Source organism: Lemur catta, chromosome 4 (assembly GCF_020740605.2).
Source record: "Lemur catta isolate mLemCat1 chromosome 4, mLemCat1.pri, whole genome shotgun sequence".
Taxonomy (NCBI): domain Eukaryota; kingdom Metazoa; phylum Chordata; class Mammalia; order Primates; family Lemuridae; genus Lemur; species Lemur catta.
Window position 1 is genome coordinate 23,507,426 of NC_059131.1, and position 17,239 is coordinate 23,524,664.

Below are 17,239 nucleotides of genomic sequence, written 5' to 3' on the forward strand. Positions count from 1 at the left end.
AGACTTCCTTGGATACTTAAGTGGGTAGAACAGCTGTAGTATGGTTTCAGTACCTGGGAACGTCTCAAAGGGTATTCTTATACCTCTTGGACTACCTAGAAACATCTTAATATTTACTGATAGTGGTACTGTGAGAATGACTTTTCAAGGTGTTCTTAATACAGCAAGTTTTGTTTAGGAGAGCACATTCCTAAACAACTTAATCTGCTTCTGTAAATATACCCTGTAATCCAGGGTTTAAGGAATATGTGTGGCATCTCTTTCTCTGCCCTAGTCTTACCTGTTCTCACTAGTTATACCCCTCATTGAAAGCTATTCCATTCTCAAGTCTTAGGAATGCAACGTAAAGGTAAACAGATATATTTCATTTTTTAAAGTACTTGCCAGGCTGTATGAAATCATAATCTATTTTCTGACATTATAAGGGACACTTCAGTAACACTCCCCACCTTCCTCAAACCAAATTTCAGTTATTGGAAAGTAGGGAAATTAAATTCCTAGGTTATAGACTTGATTGACAGAGTCTCACTCTGTCACCCGGACTACAGTGCAGTGGCATCATCATAGTTCACTGCAGCCTCAAATTTCTGGGCTCCATGGAGGTTATAGACTTTAAATCATGAAATTGATTTTATTTATTCATTTATTTTGAGACTGTCTCGCTCTGTTGCCCAGGCTAGGGTGCTGGGGCATCAACCTTGCTTACAGCAACCTCAAGCTCCTGGGTTCAAGTGATCTTTCTGCCTCAGCCGTCTGAGTAGCTGGGACTACAGGTGCACACCACCAGGCCTGGCTAATTTTTTCTATTTTTAGTAGAGACAGGGTCTCAGTCTTGCTCAAGCTGGTCTTGAACTCCTGACCTCAAGTGACCTTCCTGCCTCGGCCTCCCGGAGTGCTAGGATTATAGGCATGAGGCATCGTGCCCGGCCTAAGTCATAAAATTAAAAAAGCTGGAATAATGTTGCATTTTATATGTATAACAATATATAATGCCTTGCTTTAGGTGGGAGAAGGAGAGAAATTGGTGAGAGCTCTTTTTGCTGTGGCTCGAGAACTTCAACCTTCTATAATTTTTATAGGTAAGATGTGTTCCAACTAAGTTAGTTGAATATTTGTGAAATTCCCCTCTCCAAAGATGAGAGGTGTGATAGGAAAGATTATTCAGAAGGAAAAAATTTTAAAGAACGGTGAGGTTAAAGACTATCTAATTAGTTAGTATTAGTAACTTAAGTAATAAGTTCTGTATTAGTAACTTAAGTAGTAAACTAGGGTAATCTCAGATGACTTGCGTAGCTTGGCCTTTATAATTGAAGTCTTATCCTTTTATTTCCTCTAGATGAAGTTGATAGCCTTTTGTGTGAAAGAAGAGAAGGGGAGCATGATGCTAGCAGACGTCTAAAAACTGAATTTCTAATAGAGTTTGATGGTGTAAGTGTTGATTATAACATTTTTAATGTAGCAGGATTTTAGTATATATTTTCCTATTAAATGACCACAATGAGAAATACAAATATCGTTATTTTTCTTTGTTATTGCTTTATCTAAAAGTACTGAAAAATGTATTTTTGGCTTGTAGGTGCAATCTGCTGGAGATGACAGAGTACTTGTAATGGGGGCAACTAACAGGCCGCAAGAACTTGATGAGGCTGTTCTCAGGTAAGGAGATTTATGTGAAAACACATGGATTTATCACAGATATATTTACTCATCCGTTCATCTTATATATTTCTTATTTCCTTTACTCCAAATTTGAAGACTAAATTCATTATTTTCCTCTCTGTACTGTCCTCTAGCCCAGGAGTAGGGAACCTTTTCATGTTGGAAAGCCACATTAATTTAGCTGTAATCAAATAAGGCCGTATTCAAGAAACTTCAATTAGATATACTTAAAAATGTACTTTATTTTACAAAAATCTAAGTACTATGTACTTAATAATTTCAAAAAAAATGAAAACTATTTGTTAATTTTAAAGTTAACCTTTTAATGACTTTGTTGTGTTTGCCTTTTGTTGATGACAGGGTCTCATTCTGTTGCTCACCCAGACTAGAGTGCAGTGGCATCATCATAGCTCAAACCTCCTGGCTCAAGTGATCCTCCTATCCCAGCCTCCAGAGTAGCTAGGACTAAGGGTGTACACTACCATTCCTGGCTAATTTTTCTATTTTTTGTAGAGACAGGGTCTCACTGTTGCTTAGGCTGGTCTAGAACTTCTGACCTCAAGCAATCCTCCCACCTTGACCTCTCAGAGTGCTAGGATTACAGGCATGAGCCACTGCGCCTGACCTGTTTGTTTGTTTTTTTATTTTGAAAACTCTGTGTTCTGACAGCCACGTCTGTGATTTGCAATGGCAGATCCTGTATGTATCTTCCTTTGTCAGTGTAATTTTCACTGCCCTAGGCAGCCCTTCATGTATTTTAGTTCCATAAATGTTACCTAATTTGTTGATGATGTTTACATTTCTGTTTGTTATCCTTCTTGATTTTAGGTGTTTTCAGATTCAAGAAAACAGCAGAGATCTCTTTATTCCACTTCTTTTATAAGATATTTTATATGTTTTAAAGTATTATTGCTGGTAAAAACATCTACATACATAAATGGTTAATTTAATTCTGACAATATGGAATTAAGGATTTTAAAACATTAACTAGAGTGTTTTAAAAGAGTAACAAAATATCTTTTTACACTGGTAACTATTAGAATGCATCCAAATGCCTTGAATAGTATACTTAAAGCCCCTTTTCTGTCATTTGCTACTTAAGCTGAGTGACCTTTAAATTCAAAATTATATTTCTAAAATTTCTGGAATCTTTTTTTTTGTTTAGGCGTTTCATCAAACGGGTATATGTGTCTTTACCAAATGAGGAGGTATGTATCTTTATTGGAGGTTTTTTTTAAAAACCAAAACAAGAACTACTATTTTACCAATATTGAATCTTGGTAAATATCATGGTGTGGCCACTTTGGAAAACAGTTTGGTGGTTTCTTTTTATTTTTTTAGATAGGGTCTTGCTCTGTCACCCAGACTAGAGTGCAGTGGCATGATCAAAGCTCACTGCATCCTCAAACTCTGGGCTCAAAAGATCTTCCCGCTTTAGCCTCTCCAGTAGCTGGGACAAGAGGCATGCACCCTCACACCCAACTAATTTTAAATTTTTTGTACAGACAGGGTCTCGCTATGTTTCTCAGACCGGTATCAAACTCCTGGACTCAGGCAGTCCTCCCGCCTTGGCCTCCCAAAATGCTGGGATTATAGGTGTGAGCCACCATGCCTGGTTTGGTGGTTTCTTAAAAAGATAAACTTACCGTCAGAACCAGCAATTCTGCTCCTAAGAATTTGCCCAAGAGAAATAAAAACATGTGTCCACACAAAGACATGTATAAGAATTTTTATAACAATAATATTAATAATATCTGAAGCTTGCAAAGAACCTAAACTGTTCATCAGTTGGCAAACAAATAAACAAATGTGGTATATCCATTTAATGGGTACTGTTTAGCAATAAAAGGAATGAGCTGTACATGCTGTATACTCAATTCATACATGAAGTTCTATGAATGAAACTCTAAAACATTATAAGTGAAAGATGCCAGATGATATGTTATATATCATATGATTTCATTTATATGAAATGTCCAGAAAAGGGAAATTTCTAGAAACATAAAGCAGGTCATTGGTTTGCTAGGGTGAGAGTTGGGAGTGGGGATTAACTGCAATCAGACATGAATGAACTTTTTGGAGTGATAAAAATATTCTAAAACTGGATTACGATGATGGTTGTACAGCTCTTTAAATTTACTAAAAGTCAATGAATTATATACTTGCAATGGGTGAAACTCATGCTATATGAATTCATACTTCTAGAAAACTATTTTTTTTAAATTGTTGTGTGGCTCAGACCTGTAGCATCCTTGATAGTAATAGCAGCTACTTCCTTAGTGCTTTGTTTGGATTACCTTCTCTAATTTTCTCAAGAACTCTCAATGAATAGGTAATTTTAATTCCACTTGACAGACATGAATGAGGCTTCAAAGGAACAGTGAGAACTTGATCTTGATTCCTGGCTATTAAGTTAATTTTCAGCATGTGAAGAACTATTCTGATACCAAATTAGATCAGACTGATAATTCTTTAATATTTTTTTTCCAGACAAGACTACTTTTACTTAAAAACCTGTTATGTAAACAAGGAAGCCCATTGACCCAAAAAGAACTAGCACAACTTGCTAGGTGAGTAATTTGATTTGATTTATTGTGCAGCTTTTTGGGGGGGGAGGATAAATAATTCTTTTTCTCTGTTATTTAAAGTAAACTTAAGTATGAAATGAGTAATTTATTTATCAGAAAACTTCTTGTCTGATCCTCTGTTGCCTTTATCTTTTTTCTTACCTCTCATTCCTATATATGTTATCTAAATTTGAATTTTTATGTCCTCTGCAAGACATGGTCTAAATATCTAATGATGATACTACATTCTTTTTATAAATGTGTTATCACTTCTAAGTATAGTAATTTAAAATTTTAAAACATCTCATGTCTGCCCACACAAACACAGTTATTTTTATTTTTTTTTTTTTTGAGACAGAGTCTCACTTTGTTGCCCGGGCTAGAGTGAGTGTCGTGGCGTCAGCCTAGCTCACAGCAACCTCAAACTCCTGGGTTCAAGCGATCCCACTGCCTCAGCCTCCCGAGTAGCTGGGACTACAGGCATGCGCCACCATGCCTGGCTAATTCTTTCTATATATACTTTTAGTTGTCCAGATAATTTCTTTTTATTTTTAGTAGAGACAGGGTCTCGCTCAGGCTGGTCTTGAACTCCTGACCTCGAGCGATCCACCCGCCTCGGCCTCCCAGAGTGCTAGGATTACAGGCGTGAGCCACCGCACCCGGCCTGGACACAGTTATTTTTATATAAACTTGTTCTTTTGCATTACATAGAATTTTTTTTATTTCTACTAATTAAACTTTTTTGTTAATAATGTATTTATGCAGTGTATTGAATACAGATGATGCACTTGTGAATTTTAGTCCCTGAAAATGTCATAAAGTAATTTAAAATATTCAACAAGTATGTGAGTAGCAAGCAAGTAAATTTAATAAGAACCTGAGTTTCCAGATACCTATGAGAAAAGAACAAATTAAATTCTTGGAAGTATAGAAGTCCTTCTTTGTCATTTCAATAAAGAACTCTAATGTTTGATCTGTGTAGTTGTTTAACATAGTACATGGTAAGTAAATGCTTTTTCGCTGTTTTTATTTTCCACTTCCCCTTTGCCTCACTTCCCTAGTTCTTAGTTCCCTCTGGTAATCTCTTGGCTGCCCAGGACTCTCTGCTGTGGCATCCTATTCAGGTGTGCCTCTTTCTGCCAGTGTCTTCTGCTCCAGACCCGTCCTTCATCTTGTCTGTCCCCCATTTAACGATATCTACCTTGATTGGCCCTTATTCCATTGCAAGAATGCTCTTTGCCAAAATATAGACTAACTTATATAGAAGTAATTGTGTTTCTGTGTCAGCTGGCCACCACTGGCTTGTAGATGTTACCTTTCTAGGTGACATGTTTACAATTTAGTGGAGCCTCTGGAGTTAGTATGCCTTAATCTAAAGGAATGGTTCTAATGATTAAAATTTGAGCCAATATAAGGAGCCAGTGATACAGTGTTTTGTTTGTTTTCAGCAAATGGGCCTTTCTGTTCCCTTAAAATGAAACCACATAACTGTTGGCTTACTGACAAAGGCAAACTAGTTTTTACTCTCTTATGTGGAGATTTTAAATCTGCAGAGATGAAAATAATTTGCTGTTTCTTCCTTCCCCTTTTCAGAATGACTGATGGATACTCAGGAAGTGATCTGACAGCTTTGGCAAAAGATGCAGCACTGGGTCCTATCCGAGGTTGGTGTGTACAAGAGCTTGAAACATTTAAAACTGTTTCACTACCTGAGAAATTTAAGAAGTCCCTACTGAGAGATCTTTTTTATTATCAGTATGAAAGCAGTAAAACTGCATCAGTGGAAAACTTGGTACAAAGTTGTTTATAGACTAGGGGTCAGGAAACTTTTTCTGTAAAGGACCTAATAGTAAATATTTTAGGCTTTGTAGACCACATATGGTCTCTGTTGCATAGTCTTCATCATCTTTTTTTTTTTATAACCCTTTAAAAATATAAAACTGGCCGGGCGCGGTGGCTCACGCCTGTAATCCTAGCCCTCTGGGAGGCCGAGGCGGGTGGATCGCTCGAGGTCAGGAGTTCGAGACCAGCCTGAGCAAGACCCCGTCTCTACTAAAAATAGAAATAAATTACCTGGACAACTAAAAATATACATAGACAAAATTAGCCAGGCATGGTGGCACATGCCTGTAGTCCCAGCTACTCGGGAGGCTGAGGCAGTGGGATCACTTGAGCCCAGGAGTTTGAGGTTGCTGTGAGCTAGGCTGACGCCACGACACTCACTCTAGCCCGGGCAACAAAGTGAGACTCTGTCTCAAAAAAAAATATATATATAAAACCATTCTTACCTCACAGGTCATATGAAAACAGTCCATGAGCCAGTGGACCATCACCCTTGTTGTAGACAACAGGTTTCACTTCCTAATAGTAGGTAGCAGCAGAAAACTCAAAGGAAAAGAAAACTTTATTTAAAGTATCCAGAAAAAAATAAGGGGAAATGTTCTTATCTGTTTTCTGGCTCTTTTCCATATTCTAGTATCATTTGAAATTAATGTGTCTAAAGGAACTTATATAAAGAGAAGTTTTCATTATACGTTATCGTTCAAGGATTTACACCAAAACATTTATTGCTATGTTTTGATTCAAGTCAGCTTGTTGATTCTGAAATACTACAACTGATTCTTTTTAGATTAGGTTAAACTCACTGTGATACCACTTTTAGAATAGATGTTCTCAGCTACTTTTCCACAACTAACATAATAGGCAGTGGATGAATGATGCCCTCAGGTATGCACTCAGATTATTGGCTATGATGATATAATAGAACATACAACTTGCAGAGCACTACAGGTATGCCCTCAGGTATGCACTGAGATTATTGGCTATGATGATATAATAGAACATAGAACACACACTTCAGAGCACTGCTTATAGTTTCATCCTTTATCTCTTACTCAAGAAAGTGCAATTGTATGAGAAAGATGTTACCATGGTTTCTGCTATAATTTGTGTTAAAAGCCTATATTATACAAAAATTTTTTGCTTTATTAAAAATTACTGACAACACATCTCCCATAGTGAAACAGGGCACTGATTAAGAACCACTACTTTTTTTTTTTTTTTTTTTTTTTTTGAGACAGAGTCTCACTTTGTTGCCCGGGCTAGAGTGAGTGCCGTGGCATCAGCCTAGCTCACAGCAACCTCAGACTCCTGGGCTTAAGCGATCCTACTGCCTCAGCCTCCCGAGTAGCTGGGACTACAGGCATGAGCCACCATGCCCGGCTAATTTTTTTGTATATATATTTTTAGTTGGCCAGATAATTTCTTTCTATTTTTAGTAGAGACGGGGTCTCACTCTTGCTCAGGCTGGTCTCGAACTCCTGACCTCGAGCGATCCACCCGCCTCGGCCTCCCAGAGCTAGGATTACAGGCGTGAGCCACCGCGCCCGGCCAAGAACCACTACTTTGGAAAATAACAAATATAATCTTGCAAATATATTTTGATACTCTGGGTAAAAAAACTTTCTTGCTACCTGGGCATGAAATCTTGTCCAGATGGTAAACTCAGAAACAGTAAATAATGTATTAGTCATTTGTATTTCTTAGAATATTTCAGTAATTATTCTGAAGGAGGCAAAAATTCTGGGTTAAGAAAAGATGAACTAATGCCTTTGCAGAAAATAAGTTGTATTCTCTTAAATTCACTTTCAAATTTCAAATAGTAAACTATTGTTCTTGGGCAATATGTAAGACATTGACTACTTCCCGGTTACTCCTAAGAAGGAGTATTATTTTAAGCATTTATAAATTGTATGCGCTCTCAATATTAATGTTTCTTTCTTTTAATGTAATGATTTATATTTAACATATACTTTTAGTTCATTGTACATGATTTTGCCCCTCAGCAATTTAAACTTATATTTTACAGAACTGAAACCAGAACAGGTGAAGAATATGTCTGCCAGTGAGGTATACTGTTTTACAATTATCTTTTCTTTGTTTTGATCCCTCTATATTGTAAGACTTATATTTTTATGTGGATTTTTCTAGTTTATTTGATTAGAAACTAGAAAGAATTAATTTTGCTTCATTTCAAAATACAGAAGCTTGTGAAATTAATGTCTTATGTTCCTTGGTGATGGACAAAAAAATATACGCAGTCATTAAGTCATTTTCTATCATATCATATTATGTAAATATTAAACAGAAGAAAATTTAGGAAACTTGAGGCTTTTTGTTTTTGTTTTTGTTTTTTTTGAGACTGTCTCGCTCCATCACCCTGGCTAGAGTGCTGTGGTGTCACCATAGTTCACTGCAACCTCAAACTCCTGGGCTCAAGCAATCCTGTTGTCTCAGCCTCTGGAGTAGCTGGTGCCACCACGCCCAGCTAATTTTTTCTACTTCTTGTAAAGATGGATGTCACTCTTGCCCAAGCTGGTCTCCAACTCCTGATCTCAAGCAATCCTCCTGCCTTGGCCTCCCGGAGTGCTAAGATTACAGGTGTGAGCCATCATGCCCCAGGCTGGATTTTATACCTTTTGAAAATAACCTAAGGTTATAGGTTAACCCTTTAATGGTCTATTTTGTTAGTTTTTCAATCATCTTATTTTTCTCCTTATAAAAGCAGTACAGTTACCATTGTAATATAATTTATTACATTTTCTTAATAAGGCCCCCTTATGAGATGCCGAAGCATGTCTTTTGAAAAAAAATTATGTGCAAAATATAAAATTGGATTTACAGAATGGTCCTAAGCTATGTGAACAAACTTTTGAAATCAGGCTTGAATTACATTCTGCCCTCCATATGTGTGAGTTGCACATTCTTGGATTCAACCAATTGCAAATTGAAAATATTCAGGGGAAAGAAAAAAGGGTCTGTACTGAACATGTATAAGCTTTTTTCCTTGTCATTATTCCCCAAACAATATAGTATAACAACTGTTTATTTCCACAGTATTTAAATTGTATTAGACATTATAAATAATCTAGAGATGATGTAAAGTATATGGGAGAATGTGCATAGGTTATCTGCAAGCACTATGCCATTTTATGTATGGGACTTTCAGCATCTATGGATTTTAGTATCCATGAGAGTCCTGGAACCAATCCCCCAGGGCCACCTAGGGACAACTGTATATTTGTAACTTATCTGTCAGAGAGTATTTTTTATTGTCCAAGTTTCAACAGCTATTGAGGGGACAGTGAACTGTTAGCATAGAGAATGAGTATCAAGTACCTTTAGCAGTCTTTTAAATTTTATTTATTTATTATTTTTTTGTAGAGACAGGCTCTCGCTATGTTGCCCAGGCTGGTCTTAAACTCCTGGCCTCAAGTGATCCTCCTCACCTTGGGCTCCCAAAGTTCTGAGATTATAGGCCGGAGCCACCACATTTGGTCAGGCAGCCCTCTCATTTTAACAGTAGTTTACTGAATATATATTTGCCATGAATGAAGCTTGGGATACAGAATTCTATTATATATACCCACTTCGGTGCTTAGCTACCATTACATTAAAATTCATGTTTAAAGTATTAGCTCCAAGTCCTTTTTGTCTGATTCAGAATTTCAAGTCCACATTTTTTTAATTCTGTTTTTAAATATACAAGTACTATGTCCCTTGGAAAGACCATAGAGAATAAAGGGAATAGGCAAAGGGTAGTGATAAACTAAAACCTCCACCTGGCATATAAATTTAAGCAAGAAGCAATCTACAAATTCTCAATGTATTCAAAAGGCACTCCAGATGCATCTTGAATTTAGCTGTCCCAAGACATAGAATTGGCAACTTTCTAGGAACCCTGGATCATTTTAATAGAGAGTGCTGTTAAGACTCTGGGTGTAAAAATGCGTACTGCTTCATTTATTAGTACAAGTGTTAGGTTAGTTCATTGCAATAACAAGAGCCTGAAAATACACATGTTTTTAAAATGTCATGAGTCCATTCAATTTTCTAATCCCACACCTAAAAATATAATTGTATCCCCCATTTAAAAATGTCATAAAATTATTTTATTAAAAGTTTAGATATCAGGGCCAGACACGGTGGCTCATGCCTGTAATCCTAGCACTCTGGGAGGCCGAGGCAGGCCAATCACTTGAGGTCAGGAGTTCAAGACCAGCCTGAGCAAGAGCGAGACCCCGTCTCTACTAAAAATAGAAAGAAATTATATGGACGGCTAAAAATATATATAGAAAAATTAGCTGGGCACAGTGCTGCATGCCTGTAGTTCCAGCTACTCGGGAGACTGAGGCAGTAGAATTGCTTGAGCCCAGGAGTTTGAGGTTGCTGTGAGCTAGGGTGATGCCATGGCACTCTAGTCTGGGCAACAGAGTGAGACTCTGTCTCAAAAAAAAAAAAAAAAAAAAAGAAGTTTAGATATCACAACTAAAAATGAAAGTTTAATAAAACAACCAAATGAATTACAAGAAATATTACTGGTACCTTTTATGACCATCCCACTAATTATGTATACTCAGGTTATATTGTTATAATTTTTGGTTCTACTGTATACTTTCATCCATTTTAGATTTATTCTATGGTTTTGGTATTAATAATTTGATAGTGACCTTTAGCTGTTAGTCATTACTTATGAGTTAATATTTATAAAGCACTTAAAACAGTGTGGCACATACTAAACACTATATAAGAGTCCATTAAATAATTTTTAAATACATAAAACTCAATAGTGGCATATTATTATAGAGATTAAGGAAATCCATTCTGTCATTCCCATTTATGGGACAAGAGGTAAACACAAGTAGTTTGGTCTGTAAAATTGTATTCTAGAATTTTATGTACCCATTATTTGGTGTGACTTTAATAACTAAGTGTATTGTAAGGTACCAGTGTATATACACAAATTTAGATAAGAAAAACCCCAAATTGGCTGGGCACAGTGGCTCACACCTGTAATCCTAACACTTTGGGCGGCCAAAGTGGGAGGATTGCTTGAGGCCAGGAGTCCGAGACCAGCCTCATCAAGAGTGAGAACCTGTCTCTACAAAAAATAGAAAAATTAGCCAAGTGTGGTGGCTGATGCCTGTAGTCCCAGCTACTTGGGAGGCTGAGGCAGGAGACTCACTTGAGCTCAGGAGTTTGAGGTTGTAGTGAGGTGTGACACCAGTGCACTCTATCCTGGGTGACAGAGCAAGACTCTTTCAAAAAAAAGAAAAAAAGAATGAATGAATGAATGAATGAATGAATGAAAAAAAGAAACAGTTGACATAGCGTTTGTTTGGTAACTATATGTCTTTTTTCTTCTTGGCTAAGACTTTTCAGATTAGTTTAAAAGTGTAGGCGATTTTTAATCTATACTCATGGAGATATCAAAGATGATATGAAGTAGTTAGATTGGGTTTTATAAGAGTAATAAAAAATATAGATAAATACCAGTTGTTGAAATTTTGTCTAAAATTATTCAACTTCTTATTTTTGGGCCAACTATACAGATATATGCTACTAATGTTTTTAACATGGGTCATTTTGTACCAAACTGCATTTTGCCTTTGAAAATACTTAGGTAAATGTACATATTTATTAATTTAGCATTGTTTTAATCCACATTTCCAAAAGCAATTTAAAATGTTAGAAAATAAGACCAAATTAATATAAAATGCATAAGCAATATTAGAACTTTAGAAAATTTCACATACAAGCATCGTATATGTTGTAGTTAAAAAGCAATATTTCCTTTAAAGTCCCATGCATTTCTTGTAAACTTCCCTTTCCTTTCTAATAAACCCTAGTATGAATTTAGCTGAAGTATTCTTGTAATAAGTGAGACTTGAGAAAGCAAAATTTCATGAAACTATACATAGAAAAATACATTGGAAGGAAATAATTCAGATAACTGTTGTATATATGAGTGGTGGAACTGTGAATGATTCTTTTTTCTACTTGCCTGTATTTTGTCAACTTTTTTGTAACCAGTGTGTTTTGTTTTTATATTAGAAAAACATTATGCTTTGAAATGTTATTACTATGAAACTAAACACAAGTAATAAAAGCATATTAGTATAGCACTTTCTGAGCTTTCTAATATAGCAAACTTACAATATAGAGAATCTATTTAAATGATTGGCATGACTTTCTAGGACTATATTTACATACATTATAACATTAATAAACAGCAGCACCATTACTTTAATCTGTCGTTGAGTTAACCATTGTATACATGTTCATCATTTGTATCATCATGTGTTTTTTAAAAATCTAGATGAGAAATATTCGATTATCTGACTTCACTGAATCCTTGAAAAAGATAAAACGCAGCGTGAGCCCTCAAACCTTAGAAGCGTACATACGTTGGAACAAGGACTTTGGAGATACCACCGTTTGAGGATATACCTTTGTTAGCCTGCAGAACATTTTACTTAACAAGAGAGAAACACACAGTCTTGAGTGAGCAGTTATCAGCTACAGAAACGCAGCCTAAGTTTACAGGACTTTGCAAAGTCTTACATATTTGTGCACCAAACTTGAACCAGAAAACAAATTTAAATAAAATATACAATGTGAATGGAATATTTTGTTGTTTAAGGCTTTTTTGCCTTGATGGTCTTGGTTATCCCAGTGAGCACTGTAAGTTAGAGCACAACACAAACTGATTCCGGTCTTCTTTACCAATATAATCATAATGTAAATAATAATTTGTATATCATGTTGCAGATGAAAGTATTCCAGAGACAGTGAATGGTAGAAGACAAAAGAGGCTTTGGTTGTTCGTCTTCTGGTGTTTTTTCTTAAAATAGTAATGTTTCCTACTTTTCTTTCCCACTGTTGTCTTAACTATGGGTGATTGGAATGCCAAACACTCTTAAGTTTCTTTTTTGTTTGTTTCTTTTTTTTTTTTTTTAATAAATTCAGTGTGCCAAATGAAACTTTTTTTTTCTAAGTAACAGTAATAGGAAAAAGTTATGTTGAGGATTTTTTCTTCATAAATCTACAGACATCATACAATTGTTGTATTCTTTTCACTTTTTATTTTTCTATTACCTTGCTACCAAACAATTTAGAAAGCAATATAATAGCAACAACGCAAATCTGGTAGCATAGAGAAGGTTTGAAGGTTTGAGTTACTCTGTCATATAACATGTAGACAAGTCCTCATGTGACCTGCAGTATTTTTTTCTAATATATTTGTCAAAAATCTGCTGTAGACTGTTAACATATTTCTGATGGAATTTATTTTCTGCTAGAATTATTCTAATATTGCTGTAAAACTGATTCCAGTGTGAGAGAAGGGAAATACTCGGAGCTAAGACATTTCTAATTTATTGCTTATACTGTTTACAGGATAATGATAAGCCAGTGGAAATACCATCTTTTATTCCTAATAATTATTAATCCCTTCAATGAAACTTTAAAAAAATACTGAATTTTTATACATTGCATACATTTTATAGGTTTCTTGTGCTCACTTTATTAACTAAAAAGTTCTAGTCTGTCGATCTGCCTTTTGTTCCCCAAAAATGTACAGTAATTCTGTTTCTTGTTTGTATAAATATGCCTGGATTTTTATTATAAAAATGTCATTGTAGGAAGTAGACTCATGTCATGGCCTTTTAAATATTGTAATAAAGGCAAATGGATATTTGCCCTTAGTTTACTGGTTAAAAGTTTGTTTACAGAATTTTTCTTTGGTGCTTAAATGATGCTATGTAAAATCTCATGGATGGAAGGAATAATTTGTAGAAATAACAAAGATTTTTCATTTAGGAAAGATTTATTTGGTTTTGAGAAAATACATTAAAATAAAAAACTTGCCCCAACAGATAAGAATTTTATAATGAAGACATAAATTATCCTTAATTTTATTCTTGCTCTTCTTAATTTTACTCTTGCTCTTGCAGAAGATATGTGATTTCTTAAGATCATATACTGTTTGTAGCCATAATTTGAACCATGACTCTTTTAATCATGACTTTAGAACTCCCTGCATAATAAAAAGCGAGAGTTGAGATAAATAGAAAAATTTTTTAAGCCAGAGCTATGCATATTTTAGATGGGTAGTATCTTTAAGGTCTCAAACATTAAAGCATCAGTTAGAAAATATTGATAATGAAAGGTAGTTGTGAAATATACATGAAAAGAATTGGGGGAAATTTCAAATTAAAACATTTTTAAGAAAGCCCATAAAATTTCATTTTGTTTTCATTTAGAAAGGGATTAATATTACTGATACTTACATAACTAGCTAATCATATTTACAGAACTATGTGGTTCCAGCTCAACTTTTAAAATATAATCTCCTTTAAAATTATGATTATTGGGAAAGTTTTTGGATAACAAAGATTTCAATTGTTAAAATATATAAAAGTTAATATTATAAATATTGAGTCAGAAAATTATATTACTGAATAGAAGTTACTTTACTGATAAAGTCTGGAATTCAGTGCTAGAGAATTATTTTCTATGACTTACTATGACTGAGTTTTATTTTAAGCTGTATTTCTTTCATAGAAGGGCCATGAAAATAGAATAATGATTTAGTAGATAAGAGATTGGCTTGGGCTTTTCCAATAAAGATAGAAGTTGTTGAGGTTTTCTGAATTAATATTGACCTAGATTGTGACCTTTTAGATTTTGTGTTGAGCTCTATTATATTACTTCCTAGAAGTTATTGCTTAAACATTAAGCATTAGTGTGCTCTTCATGTTAATATGACAGAGTTTTGTAAACTAAATTAGAACTTACTGATGTGTACTGGACTTTGAGCTAAGGGAAAGAATCGGAACTGTCCTTCCAGATATCTTAAGAGTAAAAGCATACTCTGAGACAGTCTGCCCATTGAGGTTATCAGATTTCTGACTTGGAAATATGCTTTGTGCTCAAGAATTGGAGGAAAAGAAGATACTAGAATTCTAATTTAAGTATGGATACAGCAGTCTTTGTTTATAGTGTAAAATTCTTTATATTTTGTACAAAAGCTAATTCTTTTGGTAAAATGAACCATTTATAGTTTGTTTTTAAACTCTGAGTCAAAGGATTTTCCTTTAAATGTTTGTCTCAATTTTAGTCTGGTCTTTTGTACTTTTTTCCAGAAGAAATGAATTAAAGGGTACAGCTGCATAAAGTAGGTTTTTTTCCTAATGGATTGGAAATAAATGATAAAATATATTTTGCCTTTAATTTTTTACTCTAAAACTTTTTGAGATTTCAGGGGTTGCAGTATGATAATGAAGAAGCAGCTTGTATTGAACTAATTCTCGTCAATAACAATTATAAACTCTGAACAAAATATAGATAGACTGCAATGATTAGGAGGCTCTGGAGAGCAATCAAAACCAGGCAGAAACTGCACAAAATCCTGTAGAAGACATCCACATTAACCAGCTTTAACCCATAGGGCAATTTCCAGTTTGTACAGCTCACTTGGGAACAGAACTCAAGCAGAATACAGAATTACGGTATTTATAATGTATGTAGAAGTAAAATATAGGACAAAAATAGCACAAAGGGCCATAGAGGGCAATAAATGGAATTATATTGAAATAAGTTTATTACATTGTACACAAAGTGGGACAGTATTAATGTAAGGTAGTCCATGTTAAATTAAGGATGTATATTGTAATCTGTTACCCAGTCACTGAAAAAATAGTACAGTAGATCTAAAAAGCCATTAGAGAAGATGTAGTATAATTTATTAAGATTTATTAAAACTTAACGTGATTGACTGAAATCAAGAAAGGAGACAAAAGGAACAAAAAACAGATGTGAAAAATAGAAAACAACATACAGGATGGTAAAGCTGAAATAAAGTGATAGCAAATAATTAAGTTAAATTTAAATGAATTGCTCTCTTACAATCCTTCCTGAACTTTTTGTTTTTTCTTATTTGTTTTTTATTTTTTTCTCTTTCTGCCACCCCCTCCCCTGTCCGCCACCCCCCCACCCCAGCCCACCCCCGGCAAACTATTGTTTTAAAGTCATTAGGTGGTTGGCCCTCGAGACTAACTGCAGGTTTACTGATTCGCTAGGGGCACTCACAGGACTCAGCATAGTCATACAACAATGATTTATTAGAGCAAAAGGATACAAAGCAAAATCAGCAAAGAGTAGAAAGGGAATTGAGCAAAGTCCAGAAGAAACCAAACACCAGCTTCCAAGAGTTCTCTTCCTGTGGAGTCACACAGGTTGCTCTTAATTCCTCCAGCAACAAGTGACAACATGTGTAGAAGTGTTAAGTCTGTTAGGCAAACATAGTGAGCCCCTCTATCTCTTAGAGAATGGGGAGAATCCTTCCCCAGATCCAAGTTCCCAAATGCCAGCCAAGGGCAAACTTTCCTACCCAGGCTTTCTAAGGATAGCAGTCTCAGGCCTAGTATTTAAACTCTTCTGCACAGTGGTCTAGATCAAAGTGTTTGCAGTGGGTAGAAGGGAACTATGGTAGCTCAGAGTTGGGTGTCAGAGACCTAGTAAGGAGAGGAGGGTATCTATAATTATGGGCAGCCAGGTGTCAGGGACAGAGTGAGGAAGTTATTCACATGGTGGGTAACAGCAACCTGGAATAAGAGCTCAAGCATGGAGAGGAGAGTCTGTATGGGGAAAGGGTGTCAGCAGAGATGACAGATTGGTTGCATACAGGAGACTTGATCAAAGTGAATATACTAACCATAGTGGAAGCCAGGTTTCTCACTGTCAAGAGAAGTGGGGTATGAATACAGAAATGGAGAAAACCTGTAGAGTTGGGCTGGAAATGGATTTAACTAAATTCATGGTTTAAAAACCTATAAAAAATATATGAATATAAATGTGTGAACATACGTATGTAGGTATGCATCCACATACACATATTCCACTGAGAAGGCCCTGGAGCTTGCCTTCCAAATTCCCCACTGTCTTAGTCTGCTTAGGCTGCCATTACAAAATACCATAGACTGGGTGGCTTAAACAACAAATTTATCCTCACAGTTCTGGAGGAAGTCCAAAATTAAAGTATGGCTAATTTGGTTTCTGTTCAGGGCGCTCTTCCTGGCTTACAGATGGCCACCTTCTCCCTGTGTAATTATATGGCAGAGAGAGAGCAAGCCCTCTGGTGTCTCTTCTTCCCCCTCCCCCACCAGACAGAG

General features: G+C 35.5%; 1 protein-coding gene across 2 annotated transcripts in view; it reads left to right on the forward strand.

The window, feature by feature from the left end:
* The window catches only part of SPAST (spastin), a 59,020-nt gene extending 43,733 nt beyond the window's left edge, over positions 1–15,287 (forward strand). For both annotated transcript variants that reach the window (XM_045549342.1, XM_045549343.1), the window contains exons 10-17: positions 1,004–1,079; positions 1,337–1,428; positions 1,577–1,656; positions 2,825–2,867; positions 4,150–4,229; positions 5,820–5,890; positions 8,095–8,135; positions 12,385–15,287. In XM_045549342.1, coding sequence (XP_045405298.1) covers positions 1,004–1,079; positions 1,337–1,428; positions 1,577–1,656; positions 2,825–2,867; positions 4,150–4,229; positions 5,820–5,890; positions 8,095–8,135; positions 12,385–12,507 — 606 coding nt within the window. In that variant the 3' untranslated portion in view covers positions 12,508–15,287. The remainder of the gene's footprint in view (positions 1–1,003; positions 1,080–1,336; positions 1,429–1,576; positions 1,657–2,824; positions 2,868–4,149; positions 4,230–5,819; positions 5,891–8,094; positions 8,136–12,384) is intronic.
* Positions 15,288–17,239: the final 1,952 nt, after the last annotated feature.